This window comes from Musca autumnalis, unplaced genomic scaffold, assembly GCF_047663935.1.
Source record: "Musca autumnalis isolate F117 unplaced genomic scaffold, ASM4766393v1 scaffold_4, whole genome shotgun sequence".
Classification (NCBI taxonomy): Eukaryota; Metazoa; Arthropoda; class Insecta; order Diptera; family Muscidae; genus Musca; species Musca autumnalis.
In genome coordinates, this window is record NW_027411977.1 from 101,552,045 (window position 1) to 101,567,625 (window position 15,581).

General features: G+C 35.6%; 1 protein-coding gene across 21 annotated transcripts in view; it reads left to right on the top strand.

Moving 5' to 3' along the window:
• LOC141404308 (uncharacterized) overlaps positions 1-15,581 on the top strand; it is a 1,008,861-nt gene that overhangs the window by 860,463 nt on the left and 132,817 nt on the right. For all 21 annotated transcript variants that reach the window (XM_073987798.1, XM_073987800.1, XM_073987780.1 and 18 more), the window contains one exon: positions 11,869-11,991. In XM_073987798.1, coding sequence (XP_073843899.1) covers positions 11,869-11,991 — 123 coding nt within the window. The remainder of the gene's footprint in view (positions 1-11,868; positions 11,992-15,581) is intronic.

A 15,581-nucleotide genomic window follows, 5' to 3' on the forward strand; every position in this document is an offset into this window, starting at 1 on the left:
TCACCAAACAACTTCATCAGTTCCCTTTTCCGCCGACTCTGTATCGATAAACAGGTCAATAAGCCCATCCAGCAAATTAAACAAAATGAGAAATTTGCTATATGGCCCTAAAGCTGATTACCCTACAATTTGAGTCGAACTAAAGAATTTCATATCCACCACTGTTTTTATGTCGTCTTTGCTTTGCAAAGAATACGAACATATGATTGTTGCTTCAATAAGCGGGGGTAAAACAACGAGAAAGTTGTTGTTTTTGCATTACGCATTGATCAACAAGGCCGTGCTGATGCCTATTATTGTTGTTGGCGTTTTTTATTGTTGGACTGCAGAATTTTACATCTTTGTGTTTATTTCAGCTTTAGTCCATATTTTGTTGTATTCAAGTATTTGAATAACAACAAAATGTTTTACAGTGGATATGAAATTGATTAGTTGCGGGCGGAGTGTAGGGAATACTATAGTTTCAGTTGTCACCAAACAACTTCATCAAGTTAAGTATTTGATTTGGTTTATCATGAATGTCCGTCATTCAAGAAGAATATAATTTAAAAACTTAAAAAAATGTAGAAACTTTAGTAAAATGCCCATTGTCTATCAAAGACGATCGAAAATCTTTGTTTTGGTTTACTGGGTTGCTACTTGAGTCATATCAAGCATCACAAATTTTGCTCCACACTAATAAAATATGATTCACAGATTTACACATAGATTAAAGTATAACAGAATTCACACACACAACTGAAATGTGTAGTTTGTTCATAATCGCATATGCTATACCCCTAACCAAATATTGTATCTTTCAAAAACGAAACCAGCCACGACTGAACATAATTGTATGTTTATACATCATTTTCAGCCATCGTTTTGTTTTTATATCATCCTCTTCCTTGTGAAAATTGGAATATTATACTCATTCCATGCCACTTCTTTTCATTCTTTGAAGTGGAAAAAATGATAATGGCGTAACGATTTCCATATCATCATCGTCAAATCTAATTTATATGCATCCAATGTGATTTTGCGTCTTAATAAAACTTGTATAAATCTTAGTTTCTATATCCTGTAGTATAATACGTGAATGTGCTTGTGATACAATCTAAGTTTCAACTTTTATTGTAATCATACATACATATGTACATATGTAAATTTCCCCTTTTCATAAAAGTTATCGAAGGCAATTTAAAACATAAATCGTACTATTGAATATGGTAATGAAAGAAAGATACGTTAATTATCATAACGGACAATCAGTGGGCTTAATCAGATCAACAATTTTGCATAGACAACACAAAAGCAGTATTCATTAGTATTTGAGTAATGATGTGATGATGAGGATATATGTACGTACATATGTGTATACGTAAATGCCATACAAACTTAAAATTGAAACGAAATTTACTCAGTTGAGTGATTCAATGTGAACCAGTAAGGAGAGGATCAAAGTCGGGCGGGGCCGACTATATGATACCCCTGTAGGAAATATCAATAGTGAATCTATACTGACTTACTACTGACATTGTCTACAGTACTACTGACAAACTGTAGACAACTAATGTAATTTCCTATAGACATTTTGTATGAACGTGTGATTCGAAGTCAGTACTGACAATGGAACAAGTATGTCAACAGTAAGTCAGTAGTTCCTGAGGAACCATATGTTGACATTGGAGGTAGTGAGTCAGTATTGACATTGGAGGTAGTAAGTCAGTATAGACAATGGAGGTAGTGAGTCAGTATAGACATTGGAGGTAGTGAGTCAATAGTACCAGATTTTCAATACTAAATTTTTTAGCTTATTTGGAACTTTTCATAGATAAAACAGCTATATAGTACGTTTAATAAGAAAGAAGATAAAGCTACACACTTGTTTACATACTATATTTCATTAAAGAATAAAAGAAATAATATTGAAAATGCTAAAAATTTACAAATTGCGTATTACAGCATTTTTATCTTTTTAAATGGCTAAGCCAAAGATTCCACATAAGTAAAAATTAGTAAATAAAGACAATGCTGCTTGTTTAGGTGAGGGAGGGGAAATCCATAGGCTTCGATAACTCGGTAAAAGAAATGATGAGCGGTGGGGGTGAAAAGAATAAGAAAATAAAACACAAGCAGTATCAGTTTAAATATTGAATAATGCTGGTTTATTGATGTATTTCTTTTCTATTCAACAACAAAGATTACCTTGTAATCTGGGGTGGCGACACAGGCCTGTTAGTACAACAAAGATTACCAAGTGTAATCTGGGGTGGCGACAGAGGCCGGTTAGAAAACGCGAAGACGTTAGAGTTAATACGCGACAAGTTAACTATTCAAAGGTTGGTCGACAAGTGAACGCAGAGGTTCTTGCAATCGCAGAGGATTGCAGCGATCGCAGAGGATCTGAGTCGATTTATACTACTACATTTACATATTCCAATGAGAGAAAACTCAACATCCACCGCTCGTTAGCATCAACACTCTACGGTCTCCGCAGGGGGAACTTGCTGAGGTGATGCACGATGATGTCAATCAGCATCCGTGATCGACTGAGCTCGGGAAGTTGAGTTGGAATGTATCAAACCTAAACATTCCGCCTCCCATGCTAGACCAATTGTCTAGCATTTTATTACAAAATTGGAATATATTCGATTCAAATGTTAGGAAAGAACGTAAATTCAGATTCCTAAGTGAGCTATGTACAATATACCGATATTAATTTTCAAGATAGTGTGCGAGCGATTTAAGTTATTACGTTTAACAATTATTCACTTGGTGATTTCTAAAGTGGTCGATTTCAATTTCGTGTGCGATATTAGACACTTGATACGGGAGGAACTGAACCGGTGAGGAGGTACCCGAAAATAGATTTTTGGGCAAGCAACGAATCCAAAACGATTTTTGGCGGTTCAGCTTCGAGAATTTTAGGGTATAAATCAGCGCCAAGTAGCAAATCTATTGGGCTGTCATCAAACGAATCCGCTAAATCAAGATTAGGAACCTGAGATTTCAAGTTACAAATATGTGGAGGTAAGACCAATTTCCCCTTTACATTAGGCAGGACTAATGCTTTAGTTTCAACAATTCTAGAGGTATTTTTAGGGGAAGACAACTGAAGAGAACAAACTTCTCTTGGGGTACCAGATTTTGATTTACTAGAGGAAGATCTGGCAGGGCAAGTAGAAAACCCAATAGTTTTCTTAAGTTTCTTTGACACAATTGAAATTTCCGAAGATGGGTCGATAATAGCACGGACAGTGTGCGATTTGCCATTATGGACAATATTCACTTTCGCGGTTCCCAAAAGCACATTATTATCTAGAGAGGAGTTAGGAACTGGGTGATTGACTTTAGTTTTATCAAAAACACAAGGAGGTTCTCGATTTTCAACCTTTGTAAAAACCGGAGAGGTGTGTGATCTCGACAACGAGGAAGTGAATACCCGACTTTTGACTTTTGTAAAAGCCGAAGTTGTTTTTGAAGTCGGCGAAGCAACAACTTTATTATTTTGTGGCCGGTGGAGAAGGCTATGATGCCTTTGCTTGCAGGAGTTGCAACTATGTTTGCTGTTACAGTTTTTAACAGCATGACCACGAGATAAACAATTTATGCAAAATTTATGCTGTTTTACAATCAAGAATTTGTCCTCAAAAGAAAGTTTAGCAAACTTGGGGCAGAGACGTAAAACATGCCTCTGATTAGAACAAATGGAGCAACATGTGTTCAACAAATTAGTTGATCGAGGGGATGATACATTGTTGGATTTATTTACCGACAACAATTTACTAGAACAAGTGTCATTTGGAAACAACGAATTATTGGCCCGATTAGATGTAGCAATATTTCTAGGTGATGAATTTGTGACTTGATGTCCGAACAAGTTTTGGATACACATCAGTGTTTGTATCCTCTCTGTGAGGAAAGCATCTAAGTCTTTCCAAGAAGGCAAAGACGACTTGTTTTTGATACTTTGCTCCCACAGAGTCAAAGTTAACCTTGGCAACCTTTGCAAACAAATATAAACAACTATTGGATCCCAATGATCCGTAATGACGTCATAGACGGCCATTGCAGCAAGGCAACTATTAATCCCTCGCTGGATTTTTTTCAAACCCGAAACTGTTTCACGAGGTGAAATGGGAATATCAAACAAGGTTTTGATATAGTTGTTCACCACGATGCGCTTATTGTCATACGCATCCGACAAAGCTTTCCACGCTAAAGGGAAACTACAATTGGTGAGTGGAAATCTCGAAACGATTTCGCGAGCCTCACCGGTGGTTTTCTGCACTAAGTAGCAGAGGCGCTCAACGTCTGACAGACGCGAATTTTCCACAAATAGTGTGTTGAAAATATCCCTAAACGTGGGCCAAGACATGAAGTCTCCACTAAAGACATCGATATCAAGGGGTGGCAACAAAAAGCTATGAGTACCGACAGGGTCACTAGGGCTGGTTGTGGTGTTGCAAGAAGGTTCTGGTGGAGCGGGTACGGAGGAGGAAGCAGACTGCACAGGAACAGGCGTGACAGTTGTGTCCAATAACAGATTAGATGGGGGTGCTACTGGAGGAACATTCGACAAAACACTAGGTGGAGAACTCTTATGCAAACCAGAATTGAGAGGTGGTGAGATTGGTGGAACTATAGCAGGTGACTTAGGGACAGTGCCTGAAGATTTAAGGCGTTCAAGATGGTGGTTAATTGTGGACATACACCGGATATAGGCTATGTAGCATGTACCATACTTTTTCTCAACGACATCAATAACATCATCCTGTGCAGTCTCAGATGTCGTGAGGCAGTTTTTGCACTCGTCATAACTGCTTTTGACTTTAGACCACAATTTTTGAAACTCAGAACTGTGGATTTCGAAATAATATACATTATTGTTGGATTCACTACTTTGTTCCAACGATGCTACACGTTTCAAAAAAATGTCCGAAGCTCTAACAAAACGAGTGTATGGGGTGACTGACATTTTGAAATGCAAATGCGCAAAAATCTCCGAAAATCTACAATTTAATTTGCAACAAACTACGAGGAATGGTAAAAAGAGGAAATTCAGTTGACACAAATTGCTATAGCTCAAAGGAAATAAGAAATTTCCACAAAAACCTCCAACAGCAAGATGTAAAGCTAATTGAAATTAAAGTAGGGCGAAATAGGTGAAAATTTAAAGAAACTTCCTCAGGGCGAACAAGAACTACTTTAATTTGGTGAAATTGCAAAAAAGTCTCAAATATACAAAAAATGTATATGGTGCTACCAAGTGTAGGGTGTATTTGTAAAAATTCGAACGAATAATAAACTATATGTCTGAAAAATAAATGTTTGTCCAAGAAAATCAACGCAGATAAAATAATTTGCAAGAAATATATCTTATTTGGTTGATACGTTGGTGCAAGATATGCCAAAAGTAGGGTGTATTTGTCCAAAAATACTAAATTCCCTACGGAGAGTCTAACAATTTTCCAAAATTTGTAAGTAAAACTCCAAAAATAATATAAAAATGTCAAAAAATAAATATTTTTCACGTATGTTCTCTACTAGAAATATGTGGAATAAATGTCGAGTGTAGGGTGAATTTGTCCAAAAATTCCAAAAACCCTACTGCCAATTAATTAGATTTCAAAAAATTATCGAAAAATAATTTTCAAAATTAATTATTAAAAAAAAAACAATTTGTGCGATTTTACCCCACTGTGCTAACCACACAAGCGACGCTAGCAGAGAAATGGCTATGTGTGAACGGCGAAGCTCCCACTGAACAACAGACGTTGCAAACGACCAAGCAAGTGAGTGCAGAGGATCAGCAGAGTTTTTTAAGGGACGCTTAAAAAGGCGGGAACGTTGTTGGTAGAATTACCATGTAATTTCTCAAATTAGTAGATTTACCTATTAGACAAAGGTAGGAGAATAGAACAAACGAATGTGTTTGGTTGGCGATGGACGATCTGTACAACAAATAAACCAAAGGAATGAGAATTTGGGTGGAGTGTTGTTATTGCAAATTTACCAATGCAAATTTTCAAAGGGTTTTAAAATAAAACGAAAAAGGAATAACAACGCCAAATATTTTTTGGTGGGAGATGATCGTAATAACGAAGTAAACCAAACGACAATATGTGACTGTAGGCAATGTGTGTTGTTATTGTAAATTTGCCAATGCAAATTCTCAACAAAAAGGCTTCGTTAGAAAAAAACCTTTTGGAATAACAAAAACAATAACAAATTTTCAAATGATAAGATCAGAGTAAGGAGAGTTAAAATCAGTTCGGGTAATAATGTGACAACACGAGAGCAAGACTGATTGGAAGTCAACGATGTTGTTATTGCAAATATTACAAAAAATATTTGCAAAGTTCTCAGTTATGTAGAATGAGAAGATCCACAATTAGAATTTGACAAATAATCCCGAATGCTTTGTATGATCAACGCAACGTAGGGTGATCAGTACATCGACTAAGAATTTGCAAGTTTAGCAACAACTAAGATGTTTGGAGAGCAATTATTAACACAAGAAGTGCTAATATGAGTCGACCAATATGAACTTTTTTTAACAACAATAAAAGGCGATTGGAAGGATAGTGTTTGTTGTTATGGTGAGACTAATAACTTCGAGCAAATCGAACAAGAATAACAACAACACGAATAGTGATTCGTATGATCAACGCGACGTTGGATGATCAGTACAACAACGATTTCAACAATTTGTGTGGACTGTATAATAGGCGAAATTAGGCAACGAATTTAATTCACACGTGTAGGGCGATTGAAATTCGACCAATAATTTATTTATTTAATGCTCAAACGAAAAATACTAACACTCGCGGTAGCTCACTTTTTAAGGAATTCTGAGTTTACGTACCTGGTGTTAGTAATATGCAAATTAATCTGATTTCTCCATGCAATGCAACAACAATAGCTTCAATTATAGTCCAAGAGAGAGGCAACAACAACAAAACTGGCTTCTATCTGGCTCGATGCGACCAATGTTTAGGTGAGGGAGGGGAAATCCATAGGCTTCGATAACTCGGTAAAAGAAATGATGAGCGGTGGGGGTGAAAAGAATAAGAAAATAAAACACAAGCAGTATCAGTTTAAATATTAAATAATGCTGGTTTATTGATGTATTTCTTTTCTATTCAACAACAAAGATTACCTTGTAATCTGGGGTGGCGACACAGGCCTGTTAGTACAACAAAGATTACCAAGTGTAATCTGGGGTGGCGACAGAGGCCGGTTAGAAAACGCGAAGACGTTAGAGTTAATACGCGACAAGTTAACTATTCAAAGGTTGGTCGACAAGTGAACGCAGAGGTTCTTGCAATCGCAGAGGATTGCAGCGATCGCAGAGGATCTGAGTCGATTTATACTACTACATTTACATATTCCAATGAGAGAAAACTCAACATCCACCGCTCGTTAGCATCAACACTCTACGGTCTCCGCAGAGGGAACTTGCTGAGGTGATGCACGATGATGTCAATCAGCATCCGTGATCGACTGAGCTCGGGAAGTTGAGTTGGAATGTATCAAACCTAAACACTGCTTAAACATTTTAACATATAAATAATAAAAAACGTTTTCGTTTTATTTTCTTGGCCAAGTCGCACCAATCACTTGTCTGCTTAAAACAGTTCTTCTTCTGTTGCACTTAACGTTTTATCAGGCGATTCACTGAATGTTGATATAACATCTAGGAATTGAAAATAAATAAAAAATATATCCTTAAATTTGCTTGCCTATTACAGCTGTATAACATTGGAAAAATCTCACAATCGATTTTTGCCAAATAATTCTACAACATTGTAATTCATTATTATGTTTAGTTGCATTCAGCATTTCCAGCGAGACGGGACAATATATACATCAGGCTCCACAATCATCTCTAAATGTTCCACATAATGTCTAATTGTCCAAATTTCACCACCAAGGTTGTTTGTCGCCTCAGAATTCGTACTTTGCTATAGAATTGTTTATTTTTCACATGTCTTTTATATTTTCTTTTGCTCATACTTGTTATTGAAATTATATGCTTTAAGTTTTCACGATATTTTATTGATTTTTACAAAAACATTTTTTTCACCAACCGCAAAAAATATTTTACGCCAAACAATTAAGAAAATTAAAAAAAGGATGCTTCGTTGGGCTATCATCTGTCAATATACACAATGTTTCTTCTTATTAAGGTAAAGGTATCAATAGTTGATAACCTGGTGACAAAGTGTTGACTTTGTCACCATATTAGTAGACAAAGTGGCGACATGTCAACACATGACCCCACACTTCCTACAGGGACCCTACACCGCTGTGAATATGTATGTATGGGAACAATATTCAAATCTAGACCGATTATTTATTTCCCTGTAGGAAATGTCAATAGTGAATCTATACTGACTTAGTACTACTGACAAACAACTCATTTAATTTCCTATAGATATTTTGTATGAACATTTGATTCGAAAGTCACTAGTGACAGTGCAACTTGTATGTCAGTAGTTGCTGAGGGACCATGTGTTGACATTGGAGGTAGTGAGTCAATAGCATATAAAGGGTCATATGGAGACATTGGTACCAGATTTCCATTACTACATTTTTGGCATATTTGGAACTTTAGATTAAACTTATATATGGTATATTTTATATTGAAAATGCTAAAACAAGTACAAATTGCGTATTACAGTTTTTTGATCTCTATAAAGGGCTAATAGTAACGTTACATTAGAGTTTTTTTTGCCAGGTTAACCCACTTCATGAGGATTTGTTTGACGTTTACGCTTTGGAATTGACATTTGAATCCCAAACCCACTGGGTTAATCCGGCTAAGCTGTATAAACATTGGAAAAATCCATTTTTCCAAATAATCCTTCAACATTGTAACTCATTATTATGTCGCACAATGTCGCGAGTTCATATTAACTGTGGCCAAAAATAGAAGGAGTTGTCGTAGGTGCATCAATTTTGGTACACGTACCTATTATTGACTTACAATCTTCAGGACAAAAAATTGGGCTGGTCGGTCGACGTTTTGATATAGCCCCCATAGAACCGTACCTCCCGATTTTCGGTATTTTGAATGTTTTAGACACAATAACCAACCGAAAGTATTCAAATTTTGTGGTTAGTCTTCGGCAGAGGTATCAAACATTCCAACAGAGAATTGTGGGCTTAGGTCCACGTTTTGATATAGCCCCCATACAACGGTACCTCCCGATTATCAGTATTTTGAAGATTTTAGCCTCATTATTACACCGAAATTGATGAAATTTGGTATTTAGTCTTCGTAGGGGGCATTATATCTTCACATTGAAATTCGTCTGCATAGGTCCACGCCTTCATATAGCCCCCATAGGACGGGACCTCCCGATTTTCGGTAATTTGGAGGTTTTAGCCTGATTATCACATCGAAATGGCTGAAAATTGGTATTAAGTCTCCGTTGGGGGACTTATAACCTTCCACCAGAAATATGTTGGTATAGGTCCTCGTCTTCATATAGCCCCCATAGAACCGTGCCTCCTCATTTTCGGTATTTTGAGTGTTGTGGCCTTAATATCCACCCGATATGACTGAAATTTGGTGTTTAGTCTTCATATTGTCTGTGAGCATATTGAATATATCAAACTCTTGTCTTTATATATGAGAAATTTCCTTAAAAAAATTTTTTTGACCGATTAGTGGTCAAACAACGGTCAATTTTTTGTAAAAAATCGAACATTGACATTCGCTGTTCACAATTTTTTTTTTAAAAATTGATATTTTTAAAAGTCTCTCGTTTTAAAGCAAGATTATTAGGTACTTAATAAGCCCACAAAAATATATGATGATCGGTTCATTCGTTTTCGCGCTATAGCCAACACTGCAAAACGATTTGTTATAAAAGGGAGTATCCTCTCAGTGAGGTGGTCGCTGAAAATGAGAAATGACACATTCGTCTGCAAACCTCTGCAGCTGGGACATTTATATATTTGAAGTACTCACTTTTTACTACTCATACAGCAAAAAATATCGATATACACTTTTATACAATTTTTTTCCCACTCCACTCAATTTAAAATTTGCTTCAGAAAATTAATAATCTTAGTAATACATGTTTGGGTAAATGTAAACACCATATGATTACTATTTACATGCAAACGAAAGTGTAGCCAAGTTTATTACATACCTATAGAACTTAGGAACCATTTTTGCAGCGACCGTTACATTTAAATTTTAAATATTAACGCATAATATAATTTATTAATTTTAGAAAAAAAAACATGCGTATTAACTAAAATTGTCGGATTTAAATCCTCATGTAGCAGAAACTACTTCAGGTATCAGTACCAAAATTCAGATTCTTCTTAACTAATATGTTTTCTATCCCTACCCATCAAAAATTTAATTTATATTTATAATTTTTATAATTTATTTAATTTATAATTATCAGATGTCAATATAAACAATGCATGTTCTTATTAAGGTAAAACTATCAATTGTTGTCAACGTGTTGACTTTGTCAAAATTCGGCAGATATGGCTTGTTTCTTCCATCAATGCCTCACCTTGGCCAAAAAAATATATCGGAACTATATGCGAATCGGAAAATAAATGCGATCTGTATTTGTTTACAAAAATACATGGACAGACAGACAAACGGACAGGTGTAAATCAACTCAGAGTTTAAATCTATGAAGATCATCAAAAGGAACTATAGGTCTATTTCGTTTCCTTTTGCATGCTACAAACTAATGCACAAAGACACGATACCCGTTACCACAGTGTGGTGTAGGGTGTGGGTGTGTAAAATTTATCGAAAGAGGTTCACGTCTTCAATAGCCCCCATAGATCTGTACCTCCCGGTTTTCGGTATTTTGAAGGCTGTGTCCTCAATATCCCAACGAAATGGCTGAAATTTAATATTTAATCTTTGTTGGAGCATAAAAGTTTCCCCATGAAATTTATCGGAATCAGTTATCGTTTTATATAGCCTTCTTATTACGGTATTCCCAATTTGCATTAATTAGGCAGTATTTTAAGATTTTGGTCACATTTTTCTACGGAAGTGAAATTTTTTGTTCCTAGAAAAACTCATCGCAAAATACTATCCATACGTATCCAGTCTAGCGCTCATGAACCGGTATTTCCACATTATAGGTATTTCGAGGTTTTTTGTGAAATGTTCAAACCGAGATTGTTGTAATTTAATATGGTGTGTTGTAAGAGGATTCAAAAACTCAATTCGAAAAAAATTAAATTCTCTTCATCTTTTGGAAAGAACAAGGATGACGCCCCATATTAGTTATATTACAGGGATTATCATCGGAAGGGTATAAAATCTTCGGTTCTGAAGTAACAAATTTTATAGATGGGAAAAATACAAGAACAAAAAAACATCGCTGGAGGCATTTTTAAATAAATCGCGTTCAAATTTCACATTTTTCTTTTTTTAGGTTTTCGGACTTAGCTTGGAAGCCGCAAAATCTATCGAAATGGGACTAAAAATGTAGTAGCAGTGAAAATTCTCTATAACATTTTCTTTAGTCCCATTTCGATAGTACTTGCGGTTTCCAAGCAAAATCCTGAAAACCTAAAAAAACCTTAAATACTATTAATAATTTGTGCACCAATGGTTAAGATCATATAGCATTCAGACAATTTGGGGTATATTTGTTCCCATCCGTTCGTCAGATGCCACTAGCTTATTTTACACAAAAAAGCTATATATGTATTTATTTAAATAATAGTGAGTATATGAATTTATGCCAAAGAGAACATAACAACAATTTTTCAATAAAAAAGTATACACAACATTTATATCGGCACTCTATGAAAAAAACCTCGAAATACAAACCGTATATATTGATTTCACTTTAATTGTATTTTTCTCATTTTTTTTCATTGCAGCTTGGCACATTAGTACCCATTGCCACACCGGCCCCACCGACCACAATTGCGCCACCAGTGCGTGTTGATATACAATCTTCGAATTTATTAAATAATTTACCACCTTTACTCAATACACCAACGGTAAGTCATCACATACATAGATATTTCAACAGTCATACTCTTGTCCAATTTTATTTTATTTTTTAACATTTTGTTTATTTTATATACTCAAATGTATATGTTGTCGGATTGAAGTCATTTTAATGTACTGTCAATATATGTACATATACACATGCATACCATACATACATATGTACATACAATTGGGAAGGAAAAATAAACTTTTTTGTTTATTTTGCATTGTTAATCGGGTATTACCCATTATAATCCGTGATTATAGTTTGAATATTTTTCTGGAGTTAAATTTTTAGGGTTGAGCCTTTTAACGTTTCATCGAGCAGATACAAATGATGTTAAAGAATATTTTTTCTATCCTAATTGTCCATAATCTGTAAAATTTAACAACAAATCTAATGCCAGACCTACTTCTCGTTAAGTTGTGTTAGCTTTTACATCGCTTGTCCAGTATGTCAGTACAGCCGCCAGTGCGTATGGCAGGATCATTGTTTCAGTAGTCAATTGGTCCGCGCAGAAGTTCTTAAATACTATAGGGAAAAGATGCAGCTACAATCGACTTTGCCTGAAGCAACTAGTGCTGTTAGCGTGCAATCAATGTAATGCAATATTTATACAATTCCTACATCATGAAGGACAACTTCTCAGTCAGATTCATCCTCAAAAATGACAACGTGAATATTTATTTTTCATGTATAATTGAAGATCCTATGTGTAATGCTTGTGTTGAATAATATACCCAGCTAAAAATTGGGCCCCACATGATAGAGCTGGAAAACAGTATGATTGCTTTGATTTCTGTCGTGAAACAAAGGTTACTTCGGACACCAAAACAAGTAATTTGGTTTATCTGTCGCGAATTACTTAAATCATAATTGCTTCTGAGCGCGATATAAACAAAACTTTACGCCAGTGATCAAAACGATAGACCGACTATCCATAGTTTGCCAGCTCTACCACACGAGCCAAATAACCTACTTACTACATTACCAGTTAGCTGAAAAATAATTTGTGACATCATATCATATATCATAATGTTACAACGCAAAACTACTTAATTTACGCCTTATTAAATAATGGGTACGGTGGCAGAGAGCTTGTGTGTCCGACTACAAAACGGAGAGTTGTGTGTTTAACGCTCACCGTAGGTAAACAATTTTTTTGGTGGTGCACATGTTAGCGTTTCAACAACCTTAAACAATCATAAGGGTGACACAAAAAGTACTATAAAACCATTATTTGTAATGGAATTTGTTGCGAGGTATATGCTTACAGTGACTTCAAAAAATTGTCCAAAAATATAAATAAAAATTCGTGAGGATTTTTTAATGCATTACCTTATATGTAGAAGTTTATCTAATCTTAAATGAAAACCCAAAAGTCATCACTCTAATGTATACACTCCCCAGAGCATTTAGTGGCAGCGGAAGAGCAAAACAGTAATCGAGAGACTCTTTGTCACAAGTCCAACAATAATTCATAACTTAGAAATAGTTTATTATACCCTACACCACAATGTGGAAAGGGTATTAGGAGGGCCACTAAAAACTCTCTGGCCTAGATAACAAGCAGTGTCGCTAGACGTCATTTGATTTTTTTTTTTTTGCAAAGTTTGACAGTTTTTATCTTAAGAGTACTCAGGACAGTTTGACATACGACCATGTGTTGGGTTGTTTACATCTTCTGGCGATTGCTGCTATTTTTCGGGTTCATACTCATACTTCCATGATTCGTCATCTGGATCCATCATATAAATGTTTTTTGAATTTTCATGCGCCCATCGACAGGGGATCCAACGAGAAAAACCCCATTTTTGCGGGCAAGTGTTCATGCAATACCAAAAGTTAGTTGGTGGCATAAATGCCCAAGAATGCGACTGCGTTCTTGAATTATCCGTTCACACACGGCTTAATTTTTTCTGGCACAACGGCCGTTTTTGGACAACCCTCACGAACTTCGTTTTTTGGCGAGTGTCGGCCACGATTGAATACATTTAACCAGTTGTTCAAAGTGCTATAGGATAGTTCTTTATCGACATACAAAGATTTAATTTGATCGATTCTCTCTTGGCGTGATTATCCACGTCAAAAGTTGTGAAAAATTACACTGGTCAACACGACTTTTGTTTCAACCGAAGTTGTTGTTGTTTCTAAATGAAAGCCTTCATGACGATTTTTAGGTTATGGGCGAATCGTGGGCGCTATGAACTTTATATTATACATCTGAATACAGGACTATATAGTAGACACCATAAGCATATCCGGAATGCCATATGAAGCTCCTATGACTTCCCCCGATGACGTAATTACAGCTTAAAGTACTCAAAATATCCAATTTTTACAAGATGCATCGTATGTATGTTTTCTATATTTTTTGATATATATCCGCCACAATTATTTCAAAAAACGTTTTGTATCGAGCGTATATCATCTTCTTAATATATTAGTGTCGAAAAACCCGCAAAAAATATTTGTTTGTATCCGAAAATAACGAAATTCTGGGTGAAACTCGTAAAAACCGATTTTGAGCTATATATCATGAACAAGAGCTGATGGAGAAAAACCGTGACCAGATTTGAAAATAGCTTGCCGATTTCATTTAGAAACAACAACAACTTTGGTTGAAACATTCAACTTCCTCAATTTTGTTGAGCAGTGTTATCGGACGAAAAAGTTCACAAGTATATTCCATTTTTTGCAAATTTATTTTTTCAAGTTACTGTAAACATTTCAAAATATTTTCGTATGTGAAACTGTCCTGAGTACGCTTAGGCTAAAAACTGTCAAACCAAATGTCAAATGACGCCTGGCGACACTGCGTGTTGTCTAGGTCAGAAGGTTTTTTAGTAACCATCGTATAAGTTTGTTTTTTCCGAAAATTCATGTAAAATCGCAAAGTATTCGTGGTAGACCCCACATGTGCTATACAAATATGCATATTTCGGCGAGATAACGCGATTTTGAGATGTGTGTCCATCCGTCCGTCAGTTCATTAAAAATAGTAATTAAGGACCATTCGTCACTAAATTTTGTATGGAGGTCGGGTTCAGACCAGAATATACCCCTATAGTTTTTGATGATGACCACAAAATATTAAGGGGATGCTTTATTCCAGAAAGACGCATTTTACCCACGTAAGTTATATTTAGAAAAGGAACTCTTGACCTTTGCATTGAAAGTCAAATATGTTAATGTACGTTGCCAGATAACAGTTACACCCCAGTATAAACTGGGATCCCTTAGTTTTAATTGTGTGTAGTGTAATCATAATCACGCTAGAGATCGTAGTTATAGTTCAGTACTGACAAATTTTTGCACTAAGTAAGAGTTTTGGTCAAGGATAGTGCCAATAATTTTTGACAATGCTCGGATAGTATTAAGCGTTTCAAATTGACCATAACTTTTGCGGAAAAAATATCAAAATTTATTTTTTGTCTGTGTTTAAAATTCTGGTGGCATATTCTCACAAATTACGAAAATAAATTCCTCGGAAAACTAGTGACCAGGGGAAGTGGCGTAGGGTATCACATGGTCGGCTCCGTCCGACTATTGCCCTCTTTTACTTGTTATTTATTAAGATAAGTCATAGCATGGATG